This window comes from Ailuropoda melanoleuca, chromosome 7 (assembly GCF_002007445.2).
Source record: "Ailuropoda melanoleuca isolate Jingjing chromosome 7, ASM200744v2, whole genome shotgun sequence".
Taxonomy (NCBI): domain Eukaryota; kingdom Metazoa; phylum Chordata; class Mammalia; order Carnivora; family Ursidae; genus Ailuropoda; species Ailuropoda melanoleuca.
The window spans coordinates 37213896-37240325 of record NC_048224.1 but is presented as its reverse complement, the minus strand read 5'-3'; the positions used below and the strand labels follow the sequence as shown (position 1 = coordinate 37240325).

Below are 26430 nucleotides of genomic sequence, written 5' to 3'. Positions count from 1 at the left end.
TAATTGAAACTAAAATGTATAATTGTTTGACTCTAAAAGCATTGTTCCAATAATAGTGTAGAAAAATAAATGTTAAATTGAGCTTATTTTTTGTTGAGATTCTTTTCTCTCCTCTCCATAATACAGGTCCATCAAGAGAGTGTACACATGATTGAAGTCACAAGCAATTTGATTAATGAGACTCTAGCAAATCATCCCGAGTGGGCAAAGTAAGAATATTATTTTAGCAAAAATAGAAATGGGTGCCCGAGGTTCAGTATCTGTTTTCACAAAACGATCTTCACTGATGCGGCTACCTTGGAAGAGGAAAGATGGAAAGAGAAAAGCTTTGATGAATGTTGTCATTTTTGCATAAGAACGGCATGGTTTGGGGGATGGTGGGAGATCTTGGGAACAGTTTATGGTCAATGTCTTTATATTTGAAGTGAGATTTGCAATTTATGTTTATGATTTGCAAAGCACTTTTACCTATAGTGTGTCCTGTGTTCCTCACAGTGACTGAGAAGAATGAGGAGACTATCCCCATTTCACAGACAAGGAATCAGGATCAAAGGTTAAGCAAATTGGGATAATCCCCCAGTGGCAGAATCAGAAGTGTTTCCACATTGTATCTTTTTTTTTTTTTTTTTTTTTTTTTTTTTTTTTTTTTTAGATTTATTTATTTCAGAGAGGGAGCATGAGCGGGAGGAAGGGCAAAAGGAGAGGAATAGGGAGAGAATCGCAAGCGGACCTGCAGCTGAGCGCGGAGCCCGACATGGGGCTCGATCTCATTACCCTGAGATTATGACCTGAGCCAAAACTGAGTCAGATGCTTAACTGACTGAGCCACGCAAGAGCCCTCACTTTGCATCATTTTGGAAGCAAGGTTGGCAATCTGTGTCTCAGGGTGAAATCCAGCCACCTGCTTCTGTAAAGGTTTATTAGAACAAACCACAGTCATTCATTTAAATACTGTCTATGGCTGTTTGGGGGCTGCAAGAACAGGTAGAATTGAGTATTTGCATTTTATGTCCCCAAGAGCCTGAAATACTTACTTTCTGGCCCTTTACAGAAGAAATTTGCCAACCCCTGTCTTAGAGGATCTCTTTGTGTACTTGTTTAATTTGGCTTCTGTGACAGAGTTTTTTCTTTCTTTCCTTTTTTTTTTTTTTTTTAAGATTTTATTTATTTGAGAGAGAGAGAGAGCACGAGCAGGGAGGAGAGGGAGAAGCAGGTTCCCTGTGATCAGGAGCCAAACATGGGGCTCGATCCCAGGACCCTGAGATCATGACCTGAGCCGAAGGCAGACGCCCAACTGATGAGCCATCCAGGTGCCCCTGTGAGAGAGGTTTTATGTCACTTTGTTGATGACAAATTGTATGGCCTCCGTTTTTCTTTTTTTCTTTCTTTTTTTTCTTTAACTCCAAGGTAGTCACTAATTTAAGTAGGACATAGCTAGTTTTAGGGTTGTAAATTGAGATTTAGCTTGGTTTCCTCCTTCCAGTTGACTCTCTTTCTTTATGTGAAACCTGTTTGGACATTTCTTGAACTTGGTTTAAAATCATATTTGAATATCCTTAAAAAGACATCTTTCAAAATATATTTCTCTGCACTTATCTCCTGTTACCCAGAGCATACTCAAAGTGCTTGCTCTTAATATTTCTGATTAGTTACAAATTGTAGTATATCCATATAAAGGAATAATACTTAGCATTAAAGAAAATTGAACTGTAAATGTAGCAGCATGGTTGAATCTCCAAATAATTATGCTGAGTGAAAGAAGTCAGACAAAAAAAAAAGAAACCAGTTCATACTGCAAACTAATCTATAGTGACAGAAAGATCAGTGGTTGTCTGTGGATAGGAGTCGGTTCTGGGAGGGGGGAGACATAGGGGCACAAGGAAACTTTTTTTTTAAAGATTTTATTTATTTATTTGACAGAGAGACAGCGAGAGAGGGAACACAAGCAAGGGGAGTGTGAGAGGGAGAAGCAGGCTTCCCACTGAGCAGGGAGCTTGATGTGGGGCTCGATCCCAGGACCCTGGGATCATGACCTGAGCCAAAGGCAGATGTTTAATGGCTGAACCACCCAGGTGCCCCCACGAGGAAACTTTTGAGAGTGGTAGATACGTTCATTATCTTGATTAAGGACAGAAGAGAAGTGGCATAAACATTTCATTCTGGAACAGTTTTTCCCTCTGTACTGTGGAGAAAAGATGGACAGGGTACAAGATTTGAGCCTTTTAGACCAGTTAGACTAGAGTAAACCAGCTGAGAGATGATTGTGGACAGTTGCAGTGGAAATGAACGTGATGGACAGATTTGTAAGGCCTTAAGGAGGGTGGCTGGTGATTAGTTGGATATAGTTGGAAGAAATCTAGCTTTGGAAGTTGGTGGATGATGGTAGATTGACCAAGATGGGAAATTGAGGAGCAGATATGGTGGGGAAGAAATTCACTTACTTTTTTACCTGTGGTGTTTGAGGTGCCTATGGGAAGTGTAAGCAGAGGCATCCGGTAGGCCATTGGCTGGCTGTGTTGGTTTGTAGTTCAGGAGAGAGATCTGGAGTGAAGTTAAAAAATTGGCAGCCTTAATATTTCAGTGGCTTCTCTTCTCTGCTGGTCATTCTTCTGTAGTGGAAATAAGTCCAGAGCCCCTCTGTATTGGTTTCCAGTTGCAATAGCACTGATTATCTCTACTACTGTATTGAAGGCACACACAATCTGGGGAGCCCCAGGTCAGAGTAGTTTAGAAAGTTGCTTGTTTTTGTTTTTAAATTTTGAAATAATTCTAGATTCACAGGGCATGGCAAGGAAAGGCACAGGGAGGTCCCATGGACTCTTCACCCCACCTCTTCTAATGTTGTCATCTTGCATAACTATAATACAATAACAAAACTAGGAAGTGGACATTTCACTAGTTTTACATGCACTCGTGTGTGTGTGTGTTCACAGCTTTATCATATGTGTAGCTTCCTGTAAGCGATCAACACTGTCAAGATACAGAGCTGTTCCGTACCACAGGCATCCTCATGCTGCCCCTTTATAGCCACACCCACAGCATAATTCTGTTGAAATTCATTGAAGATGTTGTATGTATTGTTAGTGTGTTCCCTTTTATTGCTGTGTAATATTCCATGCAGGAAGGTTTTTGTTTGTTTGTTTGTTTTTTAGTTATTTAGAGAGCATGAGCAAGCAGGGGGAGGGGCAGAGGGCGAGAGAGAAGCCCCAGCAGACTCTGCACTGAGCAGGGAGCCGGACGTGGGGCTTGATCTCACAACCCCGAGATCATGACCTGAGGCAAAATCAAGAGTTGAGCCACCCAGGCACTCCATGCAGGAAGGTTTTTAAAAGCTGTTTAGACTTTGATGATTTGTGTAAAGTCTGATTCTTTTGCAGCAGATTAATAGGGGTGGACATGAATACTAATGATTCTTGCAGACTTAGTACTCAAGTGGATTCCTGTCCTGAAAATGGCAGTTGACTTTGTGGAAAATTCATGTGGGTATACTCAGTGGAGGAGATACAGTTAAGAATTGGTCAGGGGCGGGTGCCTGGGTGGCTCAGTCAAGTGGCCGACTCTTGATTTCAGCTCAGGTCATGATCTCCAGGTCCTGACATCAAGCCTGGTGTTGGGCTCCCTGCTCACTGGGGAGTCTGCTTTTCTCCCTCTCCCACTGCCCCTCCCCCCACTTGCACTCTCTCTCTCTCTCTCTCTCTCAAATAAATTAAACCTTAAAAAAAAGGAATTGGTCATATATACTTTCTTCCAGTGTGTTGCACATTTTATACCCTATGTAGATACCTCAACTTCCCGTGAGTGTGTTTGGTGAGCTGATGGGTGATACAAAGACAGGATAGTGTCCTCTTTACAGAGCTTCATAGAAAATGAAGTTGGAGGGGCGCCTGGGTGGCTCAGTCGTTAAGCGTCTGCCTTCGGCTCAGGGCGTGATCCTGGCGTTCTGGGATCGAGCCCCCACATCAGGCTCCTCTGCTGGGAGCCTGCTTCTTCCTCTCCCACCTCCCCTGCTTGTGTTCCCTCTCTCACTGGCTGTCTCTCTGTCTGTCAAATAAATAAATAAAATCTAGAAAGAAAGAAAGGAAGGAAGGAAGGAAGGAAGGAAGGAAGGAAGGAAGGAAGGAAGGAAGGAAGGAAGGAAGGAAGGAAAGAAAGAAAGAAAGAAAGAAAGAAAGAAAGAAAGAAAGAAAGAAAGAAAGAAAGAAAGAGAAAGAAAGAAAGAAAGAAAGAAAATAAGTGAAGTTGGAGCACATCTGAATTCATGTCTTGGGTGGTTCTGTTCACTTGGAGTCCATTTCCTACTTTCTGTTAACTAGTCTCAAGCCTGTTGATTTCATGACCCTCATTAGGAGATGACATTAAAATGGTGCTGAATGTGACTTAGCCCTTCCCTTACTTGGGAGGAATCCAGCAGGCTAAGCTAAGTTGTTTTTAGTTGTTCTCTTGGTAGGTCAAATTGTGATACAGATTAACCTTTACCCAGGAAGATGAGGGTAGGGCAGTCCACTTTGTAGGAACTTGGTTTCTCCTGAGGGATCCTTCTTTTTTTTTTTTTTTTTTTAAAGATTTTATTTATTCATTTGACAGAGACAGCCAGCGAGAGAGGGAACACAAGCAGGGGAAGTGGGAGAGGGAGAAGCAGGCTCCCAGCGGAGCAGGGAACCCGATGCGGGGCTCGATCCCAGGACTCTGGGATCACACCCTGAGCCAAAGGCAGACGCTTAACGACTGAGACACCCAGGTGCCCCCTGAGGGATCCTTCTTGACTTAGGATAGGAGAGTTAGTGATTGGCTGTGCTTGGTATAAGATCAAGGCACATCCCAGCATGTCCCAGCCAAGGTTGCTCAGGTGGTTTGGCCCTTTGTCTCCTAGAGGACACTTCTTGTGAGGAGGTCTAGACCTTTGACCTGGCCTCAAGACAGCTCCTCTCATCTGTAGCTCTTAGGACACCTGTGTGAGTATGTTGGCAAAGTGTTTTCACAGTAGCCAGCAAGAATTTAGCAGGCCTAATAGTAGACTCACAAGAGTCATTAAAGATCTCTTCAGACCCTAATGTGAATCCTCATACTTTAACACTATAATTTGTATAATTTTCCCCATAAAATGTACCAGATAATTGAGAATATTCAGCAGTTCCTTCAAAGCACTGAGGAACCTCTAAATACTAGAATAATTTAAAAGCTACTTAATTTCTCTCAAATCCCATCTCTATTTATTTATTTATTTTTTTTTTTTAAAGATTTTATTTATTTATTTGACAGAGATAGAGACAGCCAGCGAGAGAGGGAACACAAGCAGGGGGAGTGGGAGAGGAAGAAGCAGGCTCATAGCGGAAGAGCCTGACGTGGGGCTCGATCCCACAACGCCGGGATCACGCCCTGAGCCGAAGGCAGACGCTTAACCGCTGTGCCACCCAGGCGCCCCCCATCTCTATTTAAAGATCTCAATTTCCTGTTCATATCTTCATACTTAGATTATTACATCTGTAATCTCTAAAGTTTTGTCTTCACTTGCTGAGAAATATTTGAGAATTTGCCAAAAGTTTCAGAAATGCTTTATTTGGAGTGTAGGAAGAACTGGTTAATGTTAGAGAGCGAAACCATTACCAATTTGACATTCCACTTTCTAATGTATCCAAAATGTCTTTTTCTCTGGTTAAACACAAGTGCTTTCCTAGGTATCATTGCATTTGTGGCTGTCAGTGGCAGTTGGCTTTCTCTTTAGGACTCTCTCTTTCTCTCTTAGGACCATCTCTCTCTCTGTGTGTCTCTCTCTCTCACACACATACACAGACACACACACGCAAGTTATCACAAGTATATAAAACTGCTGTAAGTTGAGAACGTTGCACATTTGACTTGACTCACTATTTGACTCTTTCCCCATAAACTGGCTTTGTATTGTGTGTCATATTTAGGCTTTGGGAAAGTTCATGGTTACTCCTTGCCTTGGCCTTTGGGCATCACCCATGGATAGTTGAAATGAGGACTATTAAATTTGTGAATGTCAACATCTATAATGTACAACCCTTTGAAGTACAATTTAAAGAATATATGAGGGGCGCCTGGGTGGCTCAGTCAGTGAAGCATCTGCCTGTGGCTCAGGTTGTGATCCCAGGGTCCCGGGATCAAGCCCCGCATCGGGCTCCCTGCCCAGCGGGGAGTCTGCTTCTCCCTCTCCCTCTGCCCTTCCCCCTGCTTGTGTGCACACTCTCTCTCTTTCTCTCAGATAAATAAATAAAATCTTTAAAAAAATAAAGACTATGTGAAAATATTTCTCCTTCAGAAAATACTGGGCATACGTAATGTGTTATTGATTAAGGCGGATGACACAGCCTCCTTAGTTAACAAGGTAGTGGGGAGGCCGTGTCTCATGGCATGAAGAGTAAAGCTTGTAGAGACTCCTCTTTGTATAGATGGAACTCTGCTCAGGAGTTCCTCACATCTTAACCAAAAAGATCTCCATTGAATACAATGATTCACCCTCTTTCTTTTCTTGTTTTCTTTCTCAGTTCTTCACTCAGTTCTTAGCGTGTATCAGAATCACTTTCAGGAATCCTTAGGGTACAGGTTGATGGGCCCCAACCCCATTTTTCAGTAAGTCTGGACCTGGGCCCAAGAATTTGCATGTCTCACAGGTTTCCGAGCAGCTCTGAGGCTGGAATAAGGCTGGGGCTGAATAAGGCAGATGATCAGGAACATGTATGGGCAGAGAAACCAGACAGAGCAGAATGAAAGGGAGGTTCTGGGGAAAGTGAGTCTAAAAGCTAAGGAGAGCTTGAAGGGCCTCTCAAATCGTAGAATTAAGTGTTAGGCTTGGAAGTCAAAGATTCCTGCATGTGGTTCATTTGTACCTGCGTGCGATGACCGATCGACAATTTGTCAGTTACTGATCGTTTGAATACATGGAATTCCAAGAGTTATTGATACAGTACACTAAAAATGTACTAGTTTTTAATTTTTTCTTTATTTTAAATTAGTTGGCTTCCTGAAGCTCAAGTAGTCCAAAGAGCCCTCAATTCTGCAGCTAACAATGTGTACCAGTATGGAAGGGAATGGATAACACACAAGGTAAGGGAAGAGACTCTGTGGCTTTCTCAATATAGGGTCTTCATTGGTAGGGGCTTCCTGCTTGGAGGAAGTGTAAGTAGAGATTCTCTTTAGAACAGCTTCCGTTTTTTAAATAGGCTTAAACCTATAAGTCAAGAAACCTAACAATGAAAGTAGACTTTCTGGAGGATTGTATTTAATAGTGCTAGTAGCCTGAACAGAGACATTGGCCCTTTGCTTCTTGTTCAAGGTAGGTATTCATTCTTTGTGCATTAGGACAGAATGATCATTAAGATTGGGTGGTCAAAAAAGGCTTTGTGGAGAAAAAAAATTTTTTTAGCAAATATTAAATGTTATTATCTGCTGGTGACTCTGCTTGGCAGTTTCGAGTTTGTTTCATTTAATCTTTCCAAGAAACCTGTAGTAGTCTAAATTTTCTGGCCCACTTTATAGAGGAAGAAACAGGCTTACCAAGGCTAAGTAAATTCCCAGTGGTCATGTAGTAAATTGCAGAGCTTGGTTTCAAACTGAAGACTAATTCTAAATCCGTTTTCTCTCTACTATAGCATGCTAGAAGTGCATGCCCAGAACTGAGTTAGGTGCTTTACTGTGGCACTTGAGATAAACTGTGAAGGAATGATAGGTTTTAGACGAATAGAGAAGGAATCATGTATTTTAAGGTATATTTATGTGAGCCAAGATGTGGAGGCGGGAGTGTGCTTGAGGAGATTGGCTTGTCTGAAGCTTTGTGGAGGGAATTAAGGACAGAGGATAAGGCACAGTTACTGCAGGTAAGGGTCAGACTCCATGATACAGATTTGGGATGCTCCCTCCTCCCCAGTATTGTCTATGGGAAAGAAAGTAGGTTGGAGTTTTAACATATTGAAGTAATTAGGAACATCTAGGGATTGACAAGATTTGTTGCAGTGAGATGTACGCCCAGAAAAAAGTATTGGTATGTGATTCCTTGTTCAAAATTCAAAAACAAAATCTCAAAAAAAGGTTATCTCGACAATTACACGGTACACATGTGTGTAGTAATCTAAGGATGGAATTGTGGTTGAGAAAAAGTTAAAAGAAAGATCAGTGTAACTGATTTTCTTGAGTCCATACCAGGTGACCTAATCAAATGCCACATGGAAGTCTTTAAAAAATATTTGCTGAGTAGGTGAGAGATAAGTTTATGGGTATAGATCTCCAAACTATCAGAAGAAGATCCAGCAATTGCAGAAGCCTTTTAGACCTCTAGAACTATGTTGGCTGACTTACTCGCTGACAGCATAGCATTTAGTTTTTTGGTTTATCTATTTGAGTTCTGGAATCCTTACCTATTTGGGAAGAGCTGGAAAATGTGCCTTAGATTTTTATAGAAATAAATTTCAAAATACTTAGAGAAAAGATAAGTTTGAAACCTTTTGCTGAAGAATCGAAAAGGAAAGACAGTTGAAGAGAGGTGGGTATTGCTAACAAAGATTGTAACATATTCATGGTCCCGATTTGGAAGACACGGGGATAATACCTAAAACCAGCCATTGAATGTCCATTGATGAATGGATAGGTAAAATGTGGTATATCTCTATAATGGAGTATTATTTGGCCATAAAAGGAAGGAAGCACTGATACATTCTACGATATGGATGAACCTTGAAAATATTATGCTAAGTAAAAGAAGCAGTCAGACTACATACATATGATTCCATTTCTATGAAATGTCCAGAAGTGGTATATTTATAGAGACAAAGAATAAAATAGTGGTTTCTGGGATAGGGGAGATTGAGAGAAATGAGGGAGGGATTGCTAAGGAGTATGGAGCTGCTTTTTGCGGTAACGAAAATGTTCCAAAATTGATTGTGGTGATGGTCGCATAACTCTGAATATACTGAAAGAAACTATTGTACACGTAAGCGGGTGGATTATAAGGTGTGTAAATCATCTCAATAAAGTTGTTTTAAAAAAAGTATCATTGAAACTATAGGGATAGCTTTTTTTAAAAGATTTATTTATTTATTTTAGAATTTTAGAGAGAGCACACTCAGGGTGGGGAGGGGGAGGAGGAGTGGCAGAGGGAAAGGATAGGGAAAGAGAGAATCCCAAGCAGACTCCTTGCCGAGTGGGGAGCCTGATGTGGGGCTTGATCCTACAACCCTGAGATCATGACCGGAGCCAAAATCAAGAGTCAGATGCTTAACTTACTGAGCCAGCCAGGTGCCCCTACAGGGCTAGCTTTTCTAATAAGCTTAGATCTCATGCAGCTAAAAATCATGTGAGAATTGGGTCCTAAGAGCTAGAGTGTATAAAGGGCTAATGCTAGGGGAAAAGGTCATACTCAGAAAAGGAAGAGTTTTTTAGGGTGTGTTTAGGTATGAACAGAGAAGGTTCGTGTCTACCTGCCCCAGTCTACCTTGTCAGCCTTATCTCCTGTATCCTTCATGCATTATTCTACCCAGATCCGCTAGTTTGCAGTTTGCTCAAATCTAGTTTACTTTCTTCATTTGACATCCTTGCTTGAGCTAACCTTTCTGCTTAGTATGTTCTTTCTAAAGTTTGTACCTGGAGATGCTGCCCTGAGACAGAGGGAGAATTAGTCTTGAATGGGTTTTCTCTGTCCCTTCTCCCACGACTAGAATGAAGAAAGTGACAGCCAGTCCACAAATATGCCAGGCACTGTTCTAAGTGCTGGGAAAAGCAGTAGACCAGAGTTACCCACCTCCCGGAGCTTACTCTGGTGAGAGGAGCAGACATGAAACATGTCAACAAGTAACCATTTCAGATCTAAAAGTGCTGTGACCAGGTAATGTGGAGAGTGACCCAGGGTGATGCCTTAGCTAGAATGCCTGACAGTGTCTCCAAGGTGATGCTTTCACCAACACGGGGAAAAGAATGTTTCAAGATGAGGGCATAGAAAATTCAAAGGCTTGGGGCACCTGCGTGGCACAGTGGTTGGGCATCTGCCTTTGGCTCAGGGCGTGATCCCAGCGCTGTGGGATCGAGCCCCACATCAGGCTCTTCTGCTATGAGTCTGCTTCTTCCTCTCCCACTCCCCCTGCTTGTGTTCCCTCTCTCGCTGGCTGTCTCTATCTCTGTCGAATAAATAAATAAAATCTTAAAAAAAAAAATTCAAAGGCTTTGAAATAGGAACAGGCTTGGTCGAAGGAAAGAAAGCAAGCCAGCGTGGCTGGAATGGGGGATGTGGTGACAGGACCAGCCATAGATGATAAGAAGAAGTTGGGATTTTATTTTAGTTACAAAGATAAACATTTAAAGCAGAAAGGGATATGATCTGATTTAGGAAATTGATAGCTCATTTTGGCTGCTTTGTGGAGAGATGGGCAGGAATGGAGAAGACAGGGGGCCGGCTAAAAGAATATTATTCTGGTAGTCCAGGGGAGATGTTTATGACTTGGGCTAGGATGGTAGAAGTGGGAATTGAGAGAAATGGTCACCTTTGGGATATATTTTTGAGGTGGTTCTGACAGGAATTACTCATGGGTTGGATATGGAGTGAAAGGGAAGGGAGTTTTTCATTAGCCCACCTGGAAGGGTAGCTGTGCCACTTCCTGAGATGAAAAGACCTGGAGGTGGTGGGCGTAGGGCCGAGTGGGGGGTGGATTGCAGACAGAGAGAGCTGTAATTCTGTTTGGGGCATGTTAAGTTAGAGATACCTATCAGATAGCTAAGTCAAGATATCAGAAAAGGCAGTTGGACGTACATAGCTGGGGCTCGGGGGAGAGATCTGGGCTCTAGGTGGAAATTTGAATATCGTCAGATCGTGCCTCACTCTGCGCATCAGTAGAGATGAACTGTGTTGTGTGGTAGGGCTGCCATAACACAGTACCACAGGCTGGGTGCTCAGACAACGGAAATTTATTTTCTCATGGTTCTACAGGCTGGAAGTCCAAGATCGAGGTGTTGGTGGGATTGGTTTCTTTTGAGGGGTCTCCTCAGCTTATAGATGCCAGTGTCTTTTTCACATGGTCTTCTGTCTGTGTGTGTCTGTCTCCTGATCTCTTTTTATAAGGACGCTAGTCATATTGCCTTAGGGCCGCCGCTGATGGCCTCGTTTTAAAACTTGGTTACTTCTGTAAAGACCCTGTCTCCAAATACAGTTACATTCTGAGGTATTGGCGGGGGTGGGGGGTCAGGATTTCAACATGTGAATTTAGGAGGGATACAGTTTATCCCATAACATGGTCTAAGGAGACAGTACAGACAGAAGAGGACCCAAGATAGTTTCCTGGAGCACTGATACTTTTGAAGGTCACAGAAGCGAGCCAGCAGGGAAGACTGAGGAAGAGTAGCCTGTGAGGTGGGAGGAACCACCTGTGTGTGTCTTAGAGGCTGAGAGAAGCTGTTTCAGGAAAGACTTGGTCAGCTGTGGCAAATGCTGTCAAGGTTCCAAGCAAAGTGAGAACAGAGAACTGCCCACTGACTCCCCATCCCCATTTTATAGATGAGGTTACTCACCTTAAGTTACACAGCTCTCAGAGGCGTTCTAACTACTCCGCCTCATTGTCTTCCGCATACAAAGAGCATCTCCTGTACCACCAGCAGTACCTGTGCTTTGGTGATTCCTCCCATAGCCGTGATGTGGCTATCAGGCCCCACGCTCTCTGGTCCTGTCTTCCTTGTGCCTTGGGATACGTCCTGTAATGTCACAGGGTGGTATTCCGGGTCTGTGAGGTTCTGCTGTGGTTGGCAGCACCACAAGTTGGAAATGATGCTGAATTCTGCCTTAAAAGTCGTGGTGTTGTAGAGTTACTCACTTTCATGCTGTGATAAAGGGATTGCAGGTTTGAGATAGTGCTTTAAGTGTGGGTAGCCTAGATGGGTTCTGGATAAAGCAGGATCCAGGTATCCAGAAGAGTTCTGGATAAAGCAGGATCTCAGAAACTGAGTTTACAATGACAGAAAGAATTGGTAGCAGGAAGTTTGTGAGTATCCGACAGTCGTTAATTGAAAGTAATTAAAGGAAATTAGACTAGGAGTAATTGTGGCTTATAGTTATTTTGGGCAGTTTGCTGTGTTAGGTGTTCTTTGTTCATAGGTTATGTATGCTGCAGTTGAAAGAGCATTAGAATTTTTAATCCTGCCTCTGCCGGTTAGCCGCCTGACCTTGGGCCTGTCATGGGTCTTTCTAAATCTGTTTTCTCATCTTGAAAGAACAAAGGTGATAAAAACCTTTTCCTGCCTAACTCTTGGGGTTGTTGTAAAGATCACATAATGTAGGGGAAAGCCATTTGTAAATTGTAAAATACTGTGCAAAGATAAGTGGTTTTTATTATATTCACTCATTTGTATTTGGTTATGAATAAATAAAATATAGAGGAAAATATTGGGCAGATATGTTTGCATCTGATATGTCTAAAAACTGGTTCAGATATTTATAAGGACAGTGTAAAGTGAACAAAAGGTATGGATAGGCCACACCAAAGAAAATACACATTGAAAACCAATGTGGAAAAATGGTAACTTTTGTAACTGAAGAAGAAAAGTATAAATAATTGGTTACACTCTTACACCTGTTAAGTTATCTATTAGTTTATCAGTCCATAAGGCTTTGGAAGAATTGGTTTATTCATACAGTGTTGGAAAATATTAATTGGTATAATCCCTATAGAAGATAATTTAGCAATGCATAGCAAGAGCCAGTAAAGTGCCTCTTTCCTTTGATTCCTGTACATTTATCTTATTATTAATAATAGGAAAAAAATTATAAGGACTTTCATTGCCATGTTACTTGTGACAATAAAAATTGGGAACCATCTCTCTATTCCTTGATCAGGTAATGATAAAGTAATACCAAAACTTAATGAACTGGGGTGCCTGCCTTGCTCATTTGGTAGAGCGTGCGACTATTGATCTTGGGATTGGGAGTTTAAGCTCCAAGTTGGGTGTAGAGATTACTTAAAAATGAAATCTTAAAAAAAAAAAAAAGAAAACCTTAATGAACTAATGTGGAACCATTAAAAGTAAAGATGAAGTTTAGTGACGAAGTGATGAAGAATTCTAAATTATCTCTCTAAACAGGCAGAAAGTTGCAGAGGACATGGAAAAATGGAAACAGTTATGGTAATAAAGTGGGACTACAAATTAGTATTTATCTTTTAAAAAATGTCTTTGGGGCCCCTGGGTGGCCCAGATGGTTAAGCATCCAACTCCTGATTTTGGTTCAGGTCATGATCTCAGGGTTGTGGGATTGAGCCCCATGTCGGGCTCTGCATGGGGCATGGAGCCTGCTTAAAATTCTCCCCCTCCTCTCAAATGAATGAATGAATAAATTAATTATTTAATATTATGCTATGGTTTTAATAACAAAACATGGGGTATTATAATGAAAACTTTCCTTGAAGTTATCTTGTCTCACTGTACTTGATCCCAGAAACCCTGAAGCCAGTCTCGTTAGTCATAACTCTTGAGACTTGACATCTTTCAGCGAACTATGGGAAATGTTTGTATTTATAGCTAAGGTCCTAAAATTTTACTTAAAGTTCTGCGGTAATTCTTATACTGGTGATAAATGTAACATAAGATTTGTGTGTAATGGATGAGCAGTTAGGCCACATGCAACAGATTTTTCTCTGGGCAGATAAGATTTGCTAAGTCAGTGATCATGGCTTCATATGACCGTTCTCTTACAACCTGAAGTACCTCTCTTAGAGACCCCAAAATAGAGGGAACCAAAAAGCCAAGAAAGGCAAGGAAATTTGCTATGAATATTGAAGAGTGGAGTTTAAGAAAAGATCATAAGGTGGCTAGAGGCAATAAATAGTCTGGAACATTTTAGTTTGATTTGGAACAAATATAAAGACCCAGCATGAATTAATTTGACTGGATTGTTGTCTGAAATATTAAACCAGATCATATCTGTATTTCTTCCAGCTTCATAAAATTCTGGGAGATAAGGTGAACAATACTGCTGTAATTGAAAAGCAAGTACTAGAACTTTGGGACAGACTGTATCATTCTTGGTTTGTAAAGGTAAGTTATTTTATTAGAGGATTTCAGCTGTAAACTGATAAAGTCCTTTTATTTTACAGACTCATTGTCTAGATAGATGTTAATTAGGTAGATATTAATACTGGGATATCATTTATTGAAATTTTTAAGCTACAAGGTCTTAAACTTTAGGTCATTAAAAGTCCGCTTGAATTGATGGTTAATCTCCATGCGGAACCCACCAGTCCCTGCGATGTAGTGTTTTTCATCTGGCGTTCATTATCACCAACAGCATCTCATCTCATTATGTAGAAATGCAACGTAAACCACATATACAATGTTAATTTTTCTAATGGCCACCCTAAAACACTAACAGGTGAAATTAATTTTAATAATTTCACTTATCCCAGTATACTCCCAGTATATTATCATTTCAATATGTAAACAAGTAGAAAAAATCTTAATGAGATATTTTATATCCTGGTTTTTTTCTTAAAAGCCTTGGAAACCTGATGTATATTTTGTACTAATGCCGTTTTTGGACTCCCTCCATTTTAAGTGCTAATAGCCACATGTGATTAGTGGCTACTGTTTGAGATAGTATAGCTCTAGATATTAAGAACTTTCTCTTCGAGGAAGTAAAATATATTCCAAAGTTTGGAGATCTTTAGTTTTAATCACCCTTGCACCTGTTACTTGTGCTCTTACTTCAGAATGTATGACGGAAAATAATACCATTTTCCACTAAACATAAAAATGCTGGTTTTGACAGCAGCTGGTTGTTTGGGGTCATGTGGGTTGGCAGGGCTTGTGGGCCTCCAGGAACAGTGCTGTGGAAGATGACTGCCCAGTGGGGAAGGAGGCAAGTTGGTGGTCAGTTTTCACAGGGTGGACAGTAAAGAGAAGAGGAACATGTATATATCAACCTCTTCACTTGGAGTGGAAGGGAGGAAAGCTCAATTTCAAATGTGAATTTGTTGCTCAGTGACCTGTGTTTACTCTTGCCCTGGGATGAACTGAGGGAACAGCGTTGGTTTTTGTGGGTTTCAGAGAGTGGCGGTTAGAACTAATTGAAGAATTTGTAGGTAGTTATCTGCTGAAGAACCGGTCAATTGGAAAGGTGTCTTTTTCTTCTGCAATATCTGGGGCTTCTGCTTACAGACAGCTTTTTCTATCCCTCACCCCCTTTAAAAAACTTCATTTTATGATCAAGGAGGGGCAGTGTTTTAAAAGCATAGGTTTCTAAGTAGGTAGGTGTATTCCTTTCTTTATGTCTTTTACTAGGACCTAATGTCTTCATTGCATAATGAAGAGTGATATCACTGTGCCGGTAGCAAAAGTGTCAGAATGCAAACAAAATGTCAAGGAACTACTTCTGTTTCTGAATGTTAACCTCACTGGTCACTTTGTTTATTCATATCTCTTTCAAATTTAACTGTTCCTGCATTCTTGTCAGTGTAATTGTCTTCCATATAGAGTTAGGTTCCCCCCATTCTGGTTTCTTTTTCATTTTCCCCCATTTTGTTGAGAAATCGTTGACATATAATGTATTAGTTTTAGGTGTCCTGTATATTCTCTCCCTCTTGCTCTCTTTGTCTTGTATGGAAGATTAATAAGGGAGATGAGATGAGGAAAGGAGGAAAAAAGCAAAAATGGGAGACCCAAAAAAAGGTAGAGGGGCTGAAAAGAAGAAAGAAAGTAAATGCTGTGTTGGTGTGCAGTTGTACATCTTGAGGAATGAAGTGTGTTCACAACTGTATTTAGGAAGGGACCGCTTGAGCTAGGGTGACACGTGGTATCAAGAAGGTAAACAGAAAAATATAGTTCAGGTCTTTAGGTGGAGTTCTTAGCCGATTTCTTAAATAATGCACAATTTTTCACCTTTGAGTGACTATTAAGGTGCTCAAGTGGACCTAGACCAAAATGGGGTATTTATACTTTTTATGCTTCGGGTTAAGATGGAGATTTCACGTCTGAACGATTTTATTCCATAGAACGTAACGCACTCTGGAAGGCACAAAGGACACAAGATGCATATAAGTCGTCAGAATAGCTGGCTGGGAGACATTCTGGACTGGCAGGATATCGCTTCCTTTGTTCACGAGAACATTGAGACATTTCTTTCGGTAAGAAGTAGTATTTTTAGTTGAACTGGACTTAGAAATAAAAATAGAAATTCTAATTTCCAGTTTTCCTTGCACCCTTAGAGGCCTGTAGTTACCCCGTTTTTAATGCCATGACCTGTACAATTTTGAGAGTTATAAATGCGCTAGAAAGATGTCCAAGAGCCGTAGGCCTCAGGGGTAAGTAGTTTCCCGGGTGCCACCTCTGTGGTTGAAGAGTAACTGAGAAATGCCAGGTCAGGAAGCGTGTGTACAGTGTTGCGGACTCTCAGATTCTGAGGTGCAGGTATCCTTGTCCCCTTACGCTGAGTAGGTCATCCCCAGGCTGGACCCCTAGAGAGAGAACGGCCTTTCTGGTGGGCAAAGTCTTTGGCAGATGGAAATATGGTTCCGGTTACGTTAGAGAGACTGGATGTTCCTCAACCCACTCTCTGGCCATGTTCCACCCACCTCTGCCTTGTTTGCCAAAGGGTCAAAGGCAGCAAGGAACAGCTCCTGGTTCCACAGTGTGTTTGGTAAAGTGTCTTGGCATGTGGCTTTTCACAGAGACGAGAGAAATTTTCTTGTGAATAGACTCATGACTTTCATCAAGTTAACAAAAGTTGAAGTTTGCAATGCTAGATTTTTTTTTTTTTTTTTTAAGATTTTATTTTTAGGTAATCTCTACAACCAAAGCAGGGCTCAGACCCAAAACCCTGAGATCAGGAGTCGCACACCCTACCAACTGAGCCAGCCAGGCGCCCTGCAATGCTCTATTTTTTTAAATTTAATTTTTATCAAACTAATAGATGACCATAATGGATAGTCAGAAATATTTTAGATTTTTTAGTAAAAAACAACAGTGACCTGCTTTGTGCTTCCCCACTTCATTCTCATTTTCTAGAAACAGCTATCAATTCTTTTAGCTTTCTCTGGGTATTTACCTCTGAATTTCCAAAATAAGGTTTATGTTGGTCTTTTTTGGTTTTGCAATTTTCGATATTATATTTTGGCTTCCTGATATGGAAGATGAAGATAAAGATATGATTTTGAAGCCTCTCCATGCTCTCTTACACCACCTTTGGGATTTTCTTACAACTCCTTTTGTCCCCCCCACTCCCCCCACCCCACACTCACACTTGCCCTTCCTCCCATGCACCTAATACAGCTATCACAGTTTGGTGTTAAGTCTAGAAATTCATCTCCTTCAGTTCTAAGACTTTATGGTTTTGATAGTCCCCTCCCTCTGTTTTCTCTAGTCCAGTGGTCATGAAACTGTTTGGTCTGAGGATTCCAGAGTGTGTGTTTATATGGGTTCTGTTGATTATTATTGTATCAGCAGTTAAAACTGAGAACTTTAAAAATACTTATCAATTCACTAAAAATGATGTTACATGTTAACATAACACATTTTTTGCATCTGCAAAGTAACCTTTTTCCAAAACAAAAAATAATTTTAAAAAATATTTTATTTATTTGAGAGAGAGACAGAGAGAGCACAAGCAGGGAGTCCCCGCTGAGCAAGGAGCCCGATGCGGGACTCAATTCCAAGACCCTGGGATCATGACCTGAGCTGAAGGCAGCCATTTAACTGAGCCACTGAGGTGTCCCCGAAACAAAAAATAATTTAGTGAGAAGAGTGGCTTTCTTTTATATTTTTGCAAATCTGTTTAATGTCTGGATTCTCATATCTGCTTCTATATTCAGTCAATTGGAATACATTGTTTTGATTGAAGTATATGAAGAAAATTCCAGCCTTATACAGATATGTAGTTGGAAAAGAGGGGAGTCTTTTAATAGCCTTTCAGATAATTGTGGCTTTTCTTTGATACTACACCAAAATTCACAAACGGTATTTCTTAAAGGTTAGTTGCAGTGTGGAATTTGAAGCCATATCAATAAACTTTTTCGACTGTCTTATATTAAAGTCCATTGATGTATCTTGGCTAGAAATGGATCTTTTACTTTTTCATGTTTTTGTGATATGCACTGGTTATTTGGAATATTGGTTCACTGATTTTTCTGCATCATCTAAATAGCAACACACATTCTTATAGAGTATAAAACAATCACATTCTTTAATATAACTATGTATCTCATCAGAAGAAAATCTTAAGGTGTCAAGGTCAACCCTTGATCAAATTTTTTATTTCTGCCTTCATACTTACAATGTCCAGTAGCTCTCAGGTTCCAGACCTTTCTTCCTAATCCTCTTGGGTACACAGAAAGGTTTTTGGAGACTGCCAGTCTACAATTAATGTATTCAGTTAATTTCTTAAGAATTACCACAGAGTATTTCCTATCAGTGTGACCCAGAAACTATTTAAAATTTTTTTGATAAAAATTCCAAAATGACAGAAGCCCCCAAAAGAATGCATGTAAAAATCACAAGTAAGGGCATTGTTGATTTGTTTCTTGGAATCAGTGGTGTTATTCATTCATTCTTTATCCCACAAGGTCAAATGGTCAGTCATGCATATTTTCGTAGGCATTGCAAAGCATTTTCAAGATTTTTTGTAAGGAGTTATTGTAAATGAAATCAGCCTGCAAAAGCTCTCCCATGAAGACGGAGCTGAGGTTTGCAAGAAACGCCAGGGACAACAAAATATGCCTTTATAAATGGTACATTTGAGATAGGAAAGGAATGGATAGGCCTTTCATAGAACAGATGGTATAACTTGCACATAGGACAAAAAACAGAACTGCTGTTTTGGAAAGGGCACACCAAAATAAAATCAGACGTTAGACTTCTGGTCCCAGGTCTAGGTCTGCTTACTAGCTCCAAGGCCCTTTGGCAAGTTTTAAAAAATCTCTGAGCTTCGGTTTGTCTGGCTTTACAGTAAAGATCATATCATCTTCATTGCTTCTGTCACAGGGAACAGATGTTATCATGAGGGAATTTAAGTTCATGAGGAGATAGGAAATGAAAACATGTAGGTGTGCCATAGATATTGTACGCCTTCTTTTAGTAATATTTAATGGGTATTAATAACTTCTAATAGCTGGTTCTAGTGAATTTGCAGATGATGCATTAGATGAATGCTGTAAGTCTTGGTGTAAGGGTCATCATCTATTTGGAGAAAGATTTTCAGCTGCAGAGTTCTGCCCTTGACCTGTCTGTTCATTTCTTTTCTTATGATTTTAGTGAAATCATCCAAGTGATGCTTTTGTGTTTGTAGGTGAATCTAAGTTTGGAGGCCGGGGGAGGCAGCTAATAAGACAAATACTAGAATTTTCATGGTCTGCACTTATGATCCTATACAGGTTGCATTCTGGCATATTTTCCTGTAGGTATTTTTTCTATAAATATCATTTTTACATAGTTATAATCATGCTGTATATAAACTTTTTATTTCCTGCTTTTTAAATGCTGCAGTATTTCAGAAAATGTTTTTCTATTTTATAATAGAGCTATCTTTAATGGCTGCCTAATATGATTTGGATTTAGGTTCATCATGATTTTCTTAACCATTTTCCTTACTATTCAATGTTCGCATGCTTTCAGATGATTTTTTTTTTCATTTAAAGTAATACTCCGTTCTTTTCAGTTCCTGGTACTCACACATTTGTACTAAAAGCACAGCAGAGAGCTGTGGAATCTTCTTTCTGGAGGATTAGTTCTGATGTTCAGCTTTCCCTCTTCATCAGATCTTAGAGTCTCTGTGGATTGTCATGAGCCGGAACGTGAGCCTACTTTTCACCACTGTCACAACGCTCCTGACCATCCTCTTCTACAGTGGGACTGCCCTTCTCAATTTTGTGCTGTCTCTGGTATGTACAGGGAGATAAGTGCATAGCACCTCTCCTTCCGCAGGAAAGCACGTTCTTGGTTCCATTTATGTTTCCTTCCTGTAGTTTCCAAATGTGATTTTTTAGGAGATACTGTCCTTTGTTTTGCAGATAATTTTCCTGACCACACTATTTTATCTGTTAAGTTCCAGTGATGAGTACTACAAGCCAGTGAAGTGGGTGATAAGCCTGACACCACTGTCTCAGCCAGGTCCTTCTTCTAATATTATTGGCCAGTCTGTGGAAGAAGCTATCAGGTAGGGACAAGATTTATGCTGTTCTTCTTTCCATCAGAAACTGCTTTCTGGGAGAAGCCTGTTTTGTGTCCCGAGCATTTCTAATAACATCTGGTGCTAAACTAGTGACGGACCCTGGTATTTTCAAAAATTTTTATTTCCTTTTGAGAGAATAATGTGAGCAGTGTAAGCGTTGGTAAGAAAAATAACTCAGTTTCAGTTTCCCGCTGTCAGTCCTGTGAGTTACAGCTCTCCCCCACTGAAGGCTCCTGCTCTGGCTGCAGCTCCTGTCATCATGTCACTCGCTGGGGAGAAGCCCCCTCTGGCACCACATGTGTACCTCCCCTTCTCTGGGAGTCCTCCGGTTCTCAGTTACTGCAGCTTTGCCCAGGAAGGGGCAGTTGATGATCTTTCTGTTTCTTCCGCTCTTCCTCTCTAGCTAGGCTGTGCCCCTTGCATGAGGTAGATCAGATCCTAGAAATACAAAGTTTCTGGTTATTTTCAAGTCATAGGCTGTGTGTACATCACAGGTTCTGGCCAGAAACTTCCATCATGTCTTGTGGGGTCCATGTATTGCAGGCTTGGCTTCTGAATGAGATGAGTCTTCAACTTTTTTCTTCATATGCGCTTTCCAAGTCATTGGCTCCTTCTCGCCCCCTCTTCCCCCTTTCCTCCTTGTCATTTTGGATAGGGAAAGGCCTTTTGCAGACCAGGCCTATCTCAGCTCCTTCCCCACCCTTGTCCCCCATTGCTTTTAGCTCATTAGGATTCTACCGTATTTTTACTGCCTATGAATAGTTGCCCAAGTTAAATCCTTATGTTATCCATCAGAGCTTCTTTTTCTAGTAAGTTGTTCACTAAGTGGTCTTAAACTTATCTTGAATAGTGGATCTTTGGTTGGCATTTATGTTTCTACTTACTTTCAAGAAATAGCATTGTTTGGAACTAGTCTTTCATGGAAATCTTGATTTGACCTGATAATTCTGTTTGACTGATCTTGGCTTATTTCTTCATTGTGTTCATTTAACAAGTGGTTGAGGATACCACTTTGGTCTCTGGAAAACCCTCAATATATTCAAATAACATGCATGTTCCTAAAATATATTCTCTCTAGAAGGTTTGCTGGGTTATCTTTCTTTTTCCCACTAGTAAGGCCTGGGTAAAGTCTTCATCAATACCTTGCTTCCTTTATTGGCCATCAGGTAGGATTTTTTAAAATGCCCTTATCCTCTGTGGTGCTGTTGGGTATCCCTGCGTGGCCATCATGTAAAGATTCCAAGTTTGGGAGTGTATTATCTAATGTAACAGTTTTCAGGGTGAAGCTGTCTTCAGGGAAGACACTTGTTAGCTTTAGCATCCCTTCTAAGTCTATATGATCATTGGGTATCATCTTTATTGAGTAAATAAAATGTTGAAAACTCTAGCAATAAATTCAGGTCAGTTTATCTAAGTGACCTCTATCTGACTCAAAGAAGTTTATGTAAATAACTCAACCAAAAAGAAAAATAACCTTCTACCTTTCCAGTAGGCTGAAACTATTGAATCAACTATGTCAAAGGTTGGCAGAATCCTTTAGTCAATGTGACTAAAGCCAAGTTTTATAGAAAAATATATACCTTGTCCCATTAAGAACTTCAGAGACACTTCTTTCTCCTGAAATAACCTTTATTAACACTGACTCTTATTCTCACAAAAGCTTTTCTGTTTTCAAATCACAGTTCTTGAATTTTCTCTTGTTCTGCTTTCTTAGAGTGAACCACTGGTCAGCTGTCCTCTGTCATTCCAGTCAGTTTTGTTTTCATACCAAATATGCCAGCTCCTTTGTTTTAAACTTAATTCTTTAATGTCATGGTTGCTTGGAATTGGTAGGCAGAGCTGTGATTTGTACCTTGGTCCAGCTGATTGAAAGCACATATCCTGGGGCACATATCCTGGCTGGCTCAGTTGGTGGAACATGTGACTCTTGATTTCAGCGTTGTGAGTTCGAGCCCCATATTGGGTATAGTGTTTACTTAAAAATAAAACTTTTAAAAAAGCAAGCAAGCAAGCACATATCCTTCTGGTATATCATGGTGCTTTCTTCCAGGAGGAGCTGGTTGGGACATAAGATTATGAGTTTAATTTGTGGCCCTGTTAGGACTGTTCAAATGGACACATGAGGCTGGCAGCTAAAAATTCAGGTCTTTGGCTCACAAGGGAATTTGAGATTAGAAAGAGTATGGTCATCTACAGGGAGAGGGAATATATATGTCCCTTTTCACAAATTAGATTTGTGTTATCTTCTTGGGATTGTAAACACTAATTATGCACTGTAACAGTAGCCCATGTCTTGGTTCCAAAGGATACTGGTATAAAAAACCATTCGTTTTCTCATATTTTTAATATAGGAAAAAATTTAAACCCTCAGTACCAGAACTATAATCTTAATGGTTGTCAAAACTGAAAAATACAGTACAGACTAGATAACTTGTCTGGACCATTTGTGTAACCACCACTATATCAAGTTATGTAAATTGAAGATTATAACTTAAAACAATTTTTAGCAGTCCAGGTGCTTTTTATCTCTTTCTTTACTGGGTCAAATTCAAGACCTAAAATGGACAGGTTTTACGCCAATGCCTCTGAAGAAACTTCCCACATATGTAAGATAACAATGAGTTCTAGTTCTCAGAGCTCTTGTCAGATTTTTCATTCTGAAGGATTGTGTTCAAGATAGAATATGTTTCTTCATGGACAAAGATTTTAAGAGGAAAAATATTATACAAGTGATGATGAATATGTTATTATAAAGTCCTGAGAGTGTAATTTAGTCTGCAAATCATCAATGAAATCAGACTTCATAAACATCAACCATTAGTCGTTATCACTGTTGCGGTCAAGTGAAAATCATTCAACTCGTTTTATATGATCTATCAGTAAGTTGAAAGTGGAGTTAACATTGGGAGTTAATTGCACGGCCAGGCAGCCAGAGTGTCTTGGCTCTTGAAGCTTCACCTTCTGAAATACATGGCCACTTTCTGATCACCATCTTGTTGAATTTTTGAACCTCAGTTATGATTCTCAGTCCTGAATAAGTAAGTGTTTTTTCTAAATTGAATGTTTGTGTATTCAGTTGGGTTTTCATTTTATGAATTTTTGAGTTAGTGGCATGCATCCCTTATCCCCAAACCATTTTCGTCCCTGTAGAGCATGTTGTGTCCTGAATGTTTGCATCGCACCCTTCTCCCCCGATGCTCCCATTCTGCTTGCTCTGGTGGAGATATTGCACATTACTAAGTTGCATGTTGTCACGGCCTCCGTGCAATTTAGTGTGTGTGATATTTTCACATGAGTGCATGCACACGGGTATGGCTCTTGCTTGTGGGATTACAGCTTTTCAGTGCTGTTGGGGGGGAGTCCTACTTACGAATTAGATGGGAGGATGTATGTACTGTGAGATTTCNTTTTTTTTTTTTTTTTTTTTTTTTTTTTTGATAGTGAATGTGCTTCTCACCTCTACCCCCCCTAACTCTGGAGAATTAAAAGTATTTGGGTTAAAAAAAATCAGTGTCCATCATTCCGTAAATCAGTATTTCCATTTTTGACTTTGAATAAATATTCATTGGAAAGAAATTCTCATGAGTTTAAGATTATAAGCATTTGTTTAAATTAAAATGTATAAGGAAGATTTAAAGCTGTAAGAAAATATATTTTCATTTATTTGAAGAGGTAGCTCTCCTAACACTGGGATAGAGAAACAGAATCTCTTATGCATGTTTGGGAAAATCAAATTAACTGAAGTTCTTAAATAATAACCAACTCAGTAAGAATAATCCCTTTTTAAACTACTTGATTATAGATCAGTCTAATAATCTTAAACCTTTATGTCAAGTTTCCAAGGAAATGACCTTAGGACATTTTGTCTTGTATTTAGTTTCCCATTGTTTAAAAATTGTTAAATTAATTTTAATAGCCTTATAATTGAATTAGCGTTGAGATACAAATGTTTGCTATTTGTCTATATGATTGAAACAGCCCTTTGTTAATTTTTTAGTTAGCATTGGAGTAAGCATCCATAATCAGTGGGCACTGTCAAAGACACAAAACCATGTATTAATGTATAAAAATATTGAATTAATATTTCTACTGCCAAGGACTCCAGTTGATTGAATGTGATGTCACCGTTGGATGCTTCTGTGTGTGACAATGACTCACTGTTTTTTCCAGTGGGGATGGAAGTCTTCCACAGAAGCGGCCGCTCCCTGTGCTCCTCAGTTGCACACTCGGTCTGCTCGTGCGGCATGACCATTCCCCTCTGCAATGGGGAAATCCAGTGTCAGCCAGGTTTCTGTATGCTTCACGGTGGAGCTGGGTCTCTGGGGCAGATGAACCAGGAAACGGAAGGAGATGTAACTTTTCAAGAGAGGTTAGGTAGTAATGAAGAGAGCTGGGGGATACTTCTCTCTGATGGGTAATTTTATCTGCTGTGTTTCTGGAAGCTGGCCTGCCCTATCTACTACCTAGCCTTCCCTGGAGGGGCAGTATATCACAGTGAGGGTAGAACCCTGGTAAGGTCAAGCTCCTGGCTGTTTCCTGAGGGAACAATAATCTGATAGTCTTTTGTTTGACCTTTAGAAAGAAAAGAGGGCAGAACCAGTGTAAGGAAGTGTTGGGAATAGGCAGAATTTGATTTTGGACTCTTTCCTTTCTTCTTCCTTAGACACGTGTGCTCTACTTGTTTATGGTCTAGAGCCTGGTGTCCTCTGAGGGCATGGAGCTGCTTGACTGTGGCTTATCATTCTCCTGAAACCCCTCCTTGCTTCAGTCTCATTCCATTAATCCAAGTCATCTGATCAAATCCTGGGTTGTCTGGCCAGTTTTCTCTCACTTATTTAGAGAAGTAACAACAACGCCCTTCTTTTTTTCTTTTTTTAAGCTTCCTCACCATCTCTCCCTACAAGAACACCCTTTTGGTCAGAAGTGAGAGAGGGCTGAGAGCTGAAGGAAAATATTAGTTAACTTGTAAAAGAATTAAATTTCATCTTTGAGTTTGTAAAGGGTAAGGAGAGACCTGGTTAAGAATTAAATCCTAACCTAACCAGGCATTTTTTTTAAAGATTTAAAAAAATATATATAATTGAGAGAGAGAGTGCATGCGCGCATGTGCGTATGAGCAGGGGGAGGGGCAGAGGGAGAAGCAGACTCCCTGCTGAGTAGGGAGCCCAATGTGGGGCTCGATTCCAGCACCCTGGGATCATGACCTGAGCTGAAGGTGGACACTTAACCGACTGAGCCACCCAGGTGCCCCCAGGCTCTTTTTTTTTTTTTTTAAAGATTTATTTATTTAATTGAGAGAGAGAGAAAGCGTGAGCCGAAGGGGAGCAGAGGGAAAAGGACAAGCAGACTCTGCTGAGTGGGGAGCTGATGCAGGGCTCAAGCCCATGACTCCAAGATCATGACCTGAGCCAAAATTAAAAGTTGGGCACTCAACTAACTGATTGAGCCACCCAGGTGCCCCTAACCACGCATCTAAAACTAGTTCAAGTCCCTGGTGCAGAAGAATTAGATACATAGTTGATCCCTGAACTATGTGGGGGTTAGGGGACACTGACCCCCTGCATTGCCGAAAATTCGTGTGTGACTTTTGACTCCCCAGAAACTTAACTGCTAATAGCTTACTGTTGACCAGAAGCCTTACTGATAACATAAACAGTCAGTTAACACATATTTTGTATGTTATTCTTGTTATATACTGTATTCTTAAAGTATAATAACCCAGAGAAAGGAAAATGTTATTAAAGAAATCATAAGGAAGAGAAGATATATACCATATTGTAAAATATCCCCACATAAGTGGACCCGCATAGTTCAAACCCATGTTGTTTAAGGATCAACCATGCAGTTATGTAAACGAGGCATGGACACACACCTTTAGTGCCGCACAGTATAAATCCACAATAGCGTCTATTAGGGGAAAACATAGACAACAACTGATTGTGAATGTACTTGGAATTTTTATTCACAGAGAGGTATGCTTAGGTGGGACCTGACTGCATTGGGTGCCCTGGAGCCTGCCTTCCAATAGAGGGAGTCCTGCCCTTTTTGGGTGTGCATACAGCGCGGGGCAAGGGAACGTCTATAAGTCTAACAGTGGAAGGTTTCTGAATGAGGATGTGGCCTTGTTAGAAAGGGGGAGCTTCCAGCTCTATGGCTGGTATCAGCCTCATCCCTTGAGCTAAATCAGATGTGTTGCACCAGCTTGACTGAGGAAAAGAACAGGATCTTCTGAATTTGATTTTCTTTTCTTTTCTTTTCTTTTTTTTTTTAAAGATTTTATTTAT

At 40.4% G+C, this 26430-nt stretch overlaps 1 protein-coding gene across 3 annotated transcripts in view; it reads left to right on the top strand.

Moving 5' to 3' along the window:
• The window catches only part of TMEM245 (transmembrane protein 245), a 93222-nt gene that overhangs the window by 46331 nt on the left and 20461 nt on the right, over nt 1-26430 (top strand). For all 3 annotated transcript variants that reach the window (XM_034664234.1, XM_034664233.1, XM_019796742.2), the window contains 6 exons: nt 127-209; nt 6978-7068; nt 13927-14025; nt 15978-16109; nt 19734-19856; nt 19986-20131. In XM_034664234.1, the coding sequence (XP_034520125.1) occupies nt 127-209; nt 6978-7068; nt 13927-14025; nt 15978-16109; nt 19734-19856; nt 19986-20131 (674 nt within the window). The remainder of the gene's footprint in view (nt 1-126; nt 210-6977; nt 7069-13926; nt 14026-15977; nt 16110-19733; nt 19857-19985; nt 20132-26430) is intronic.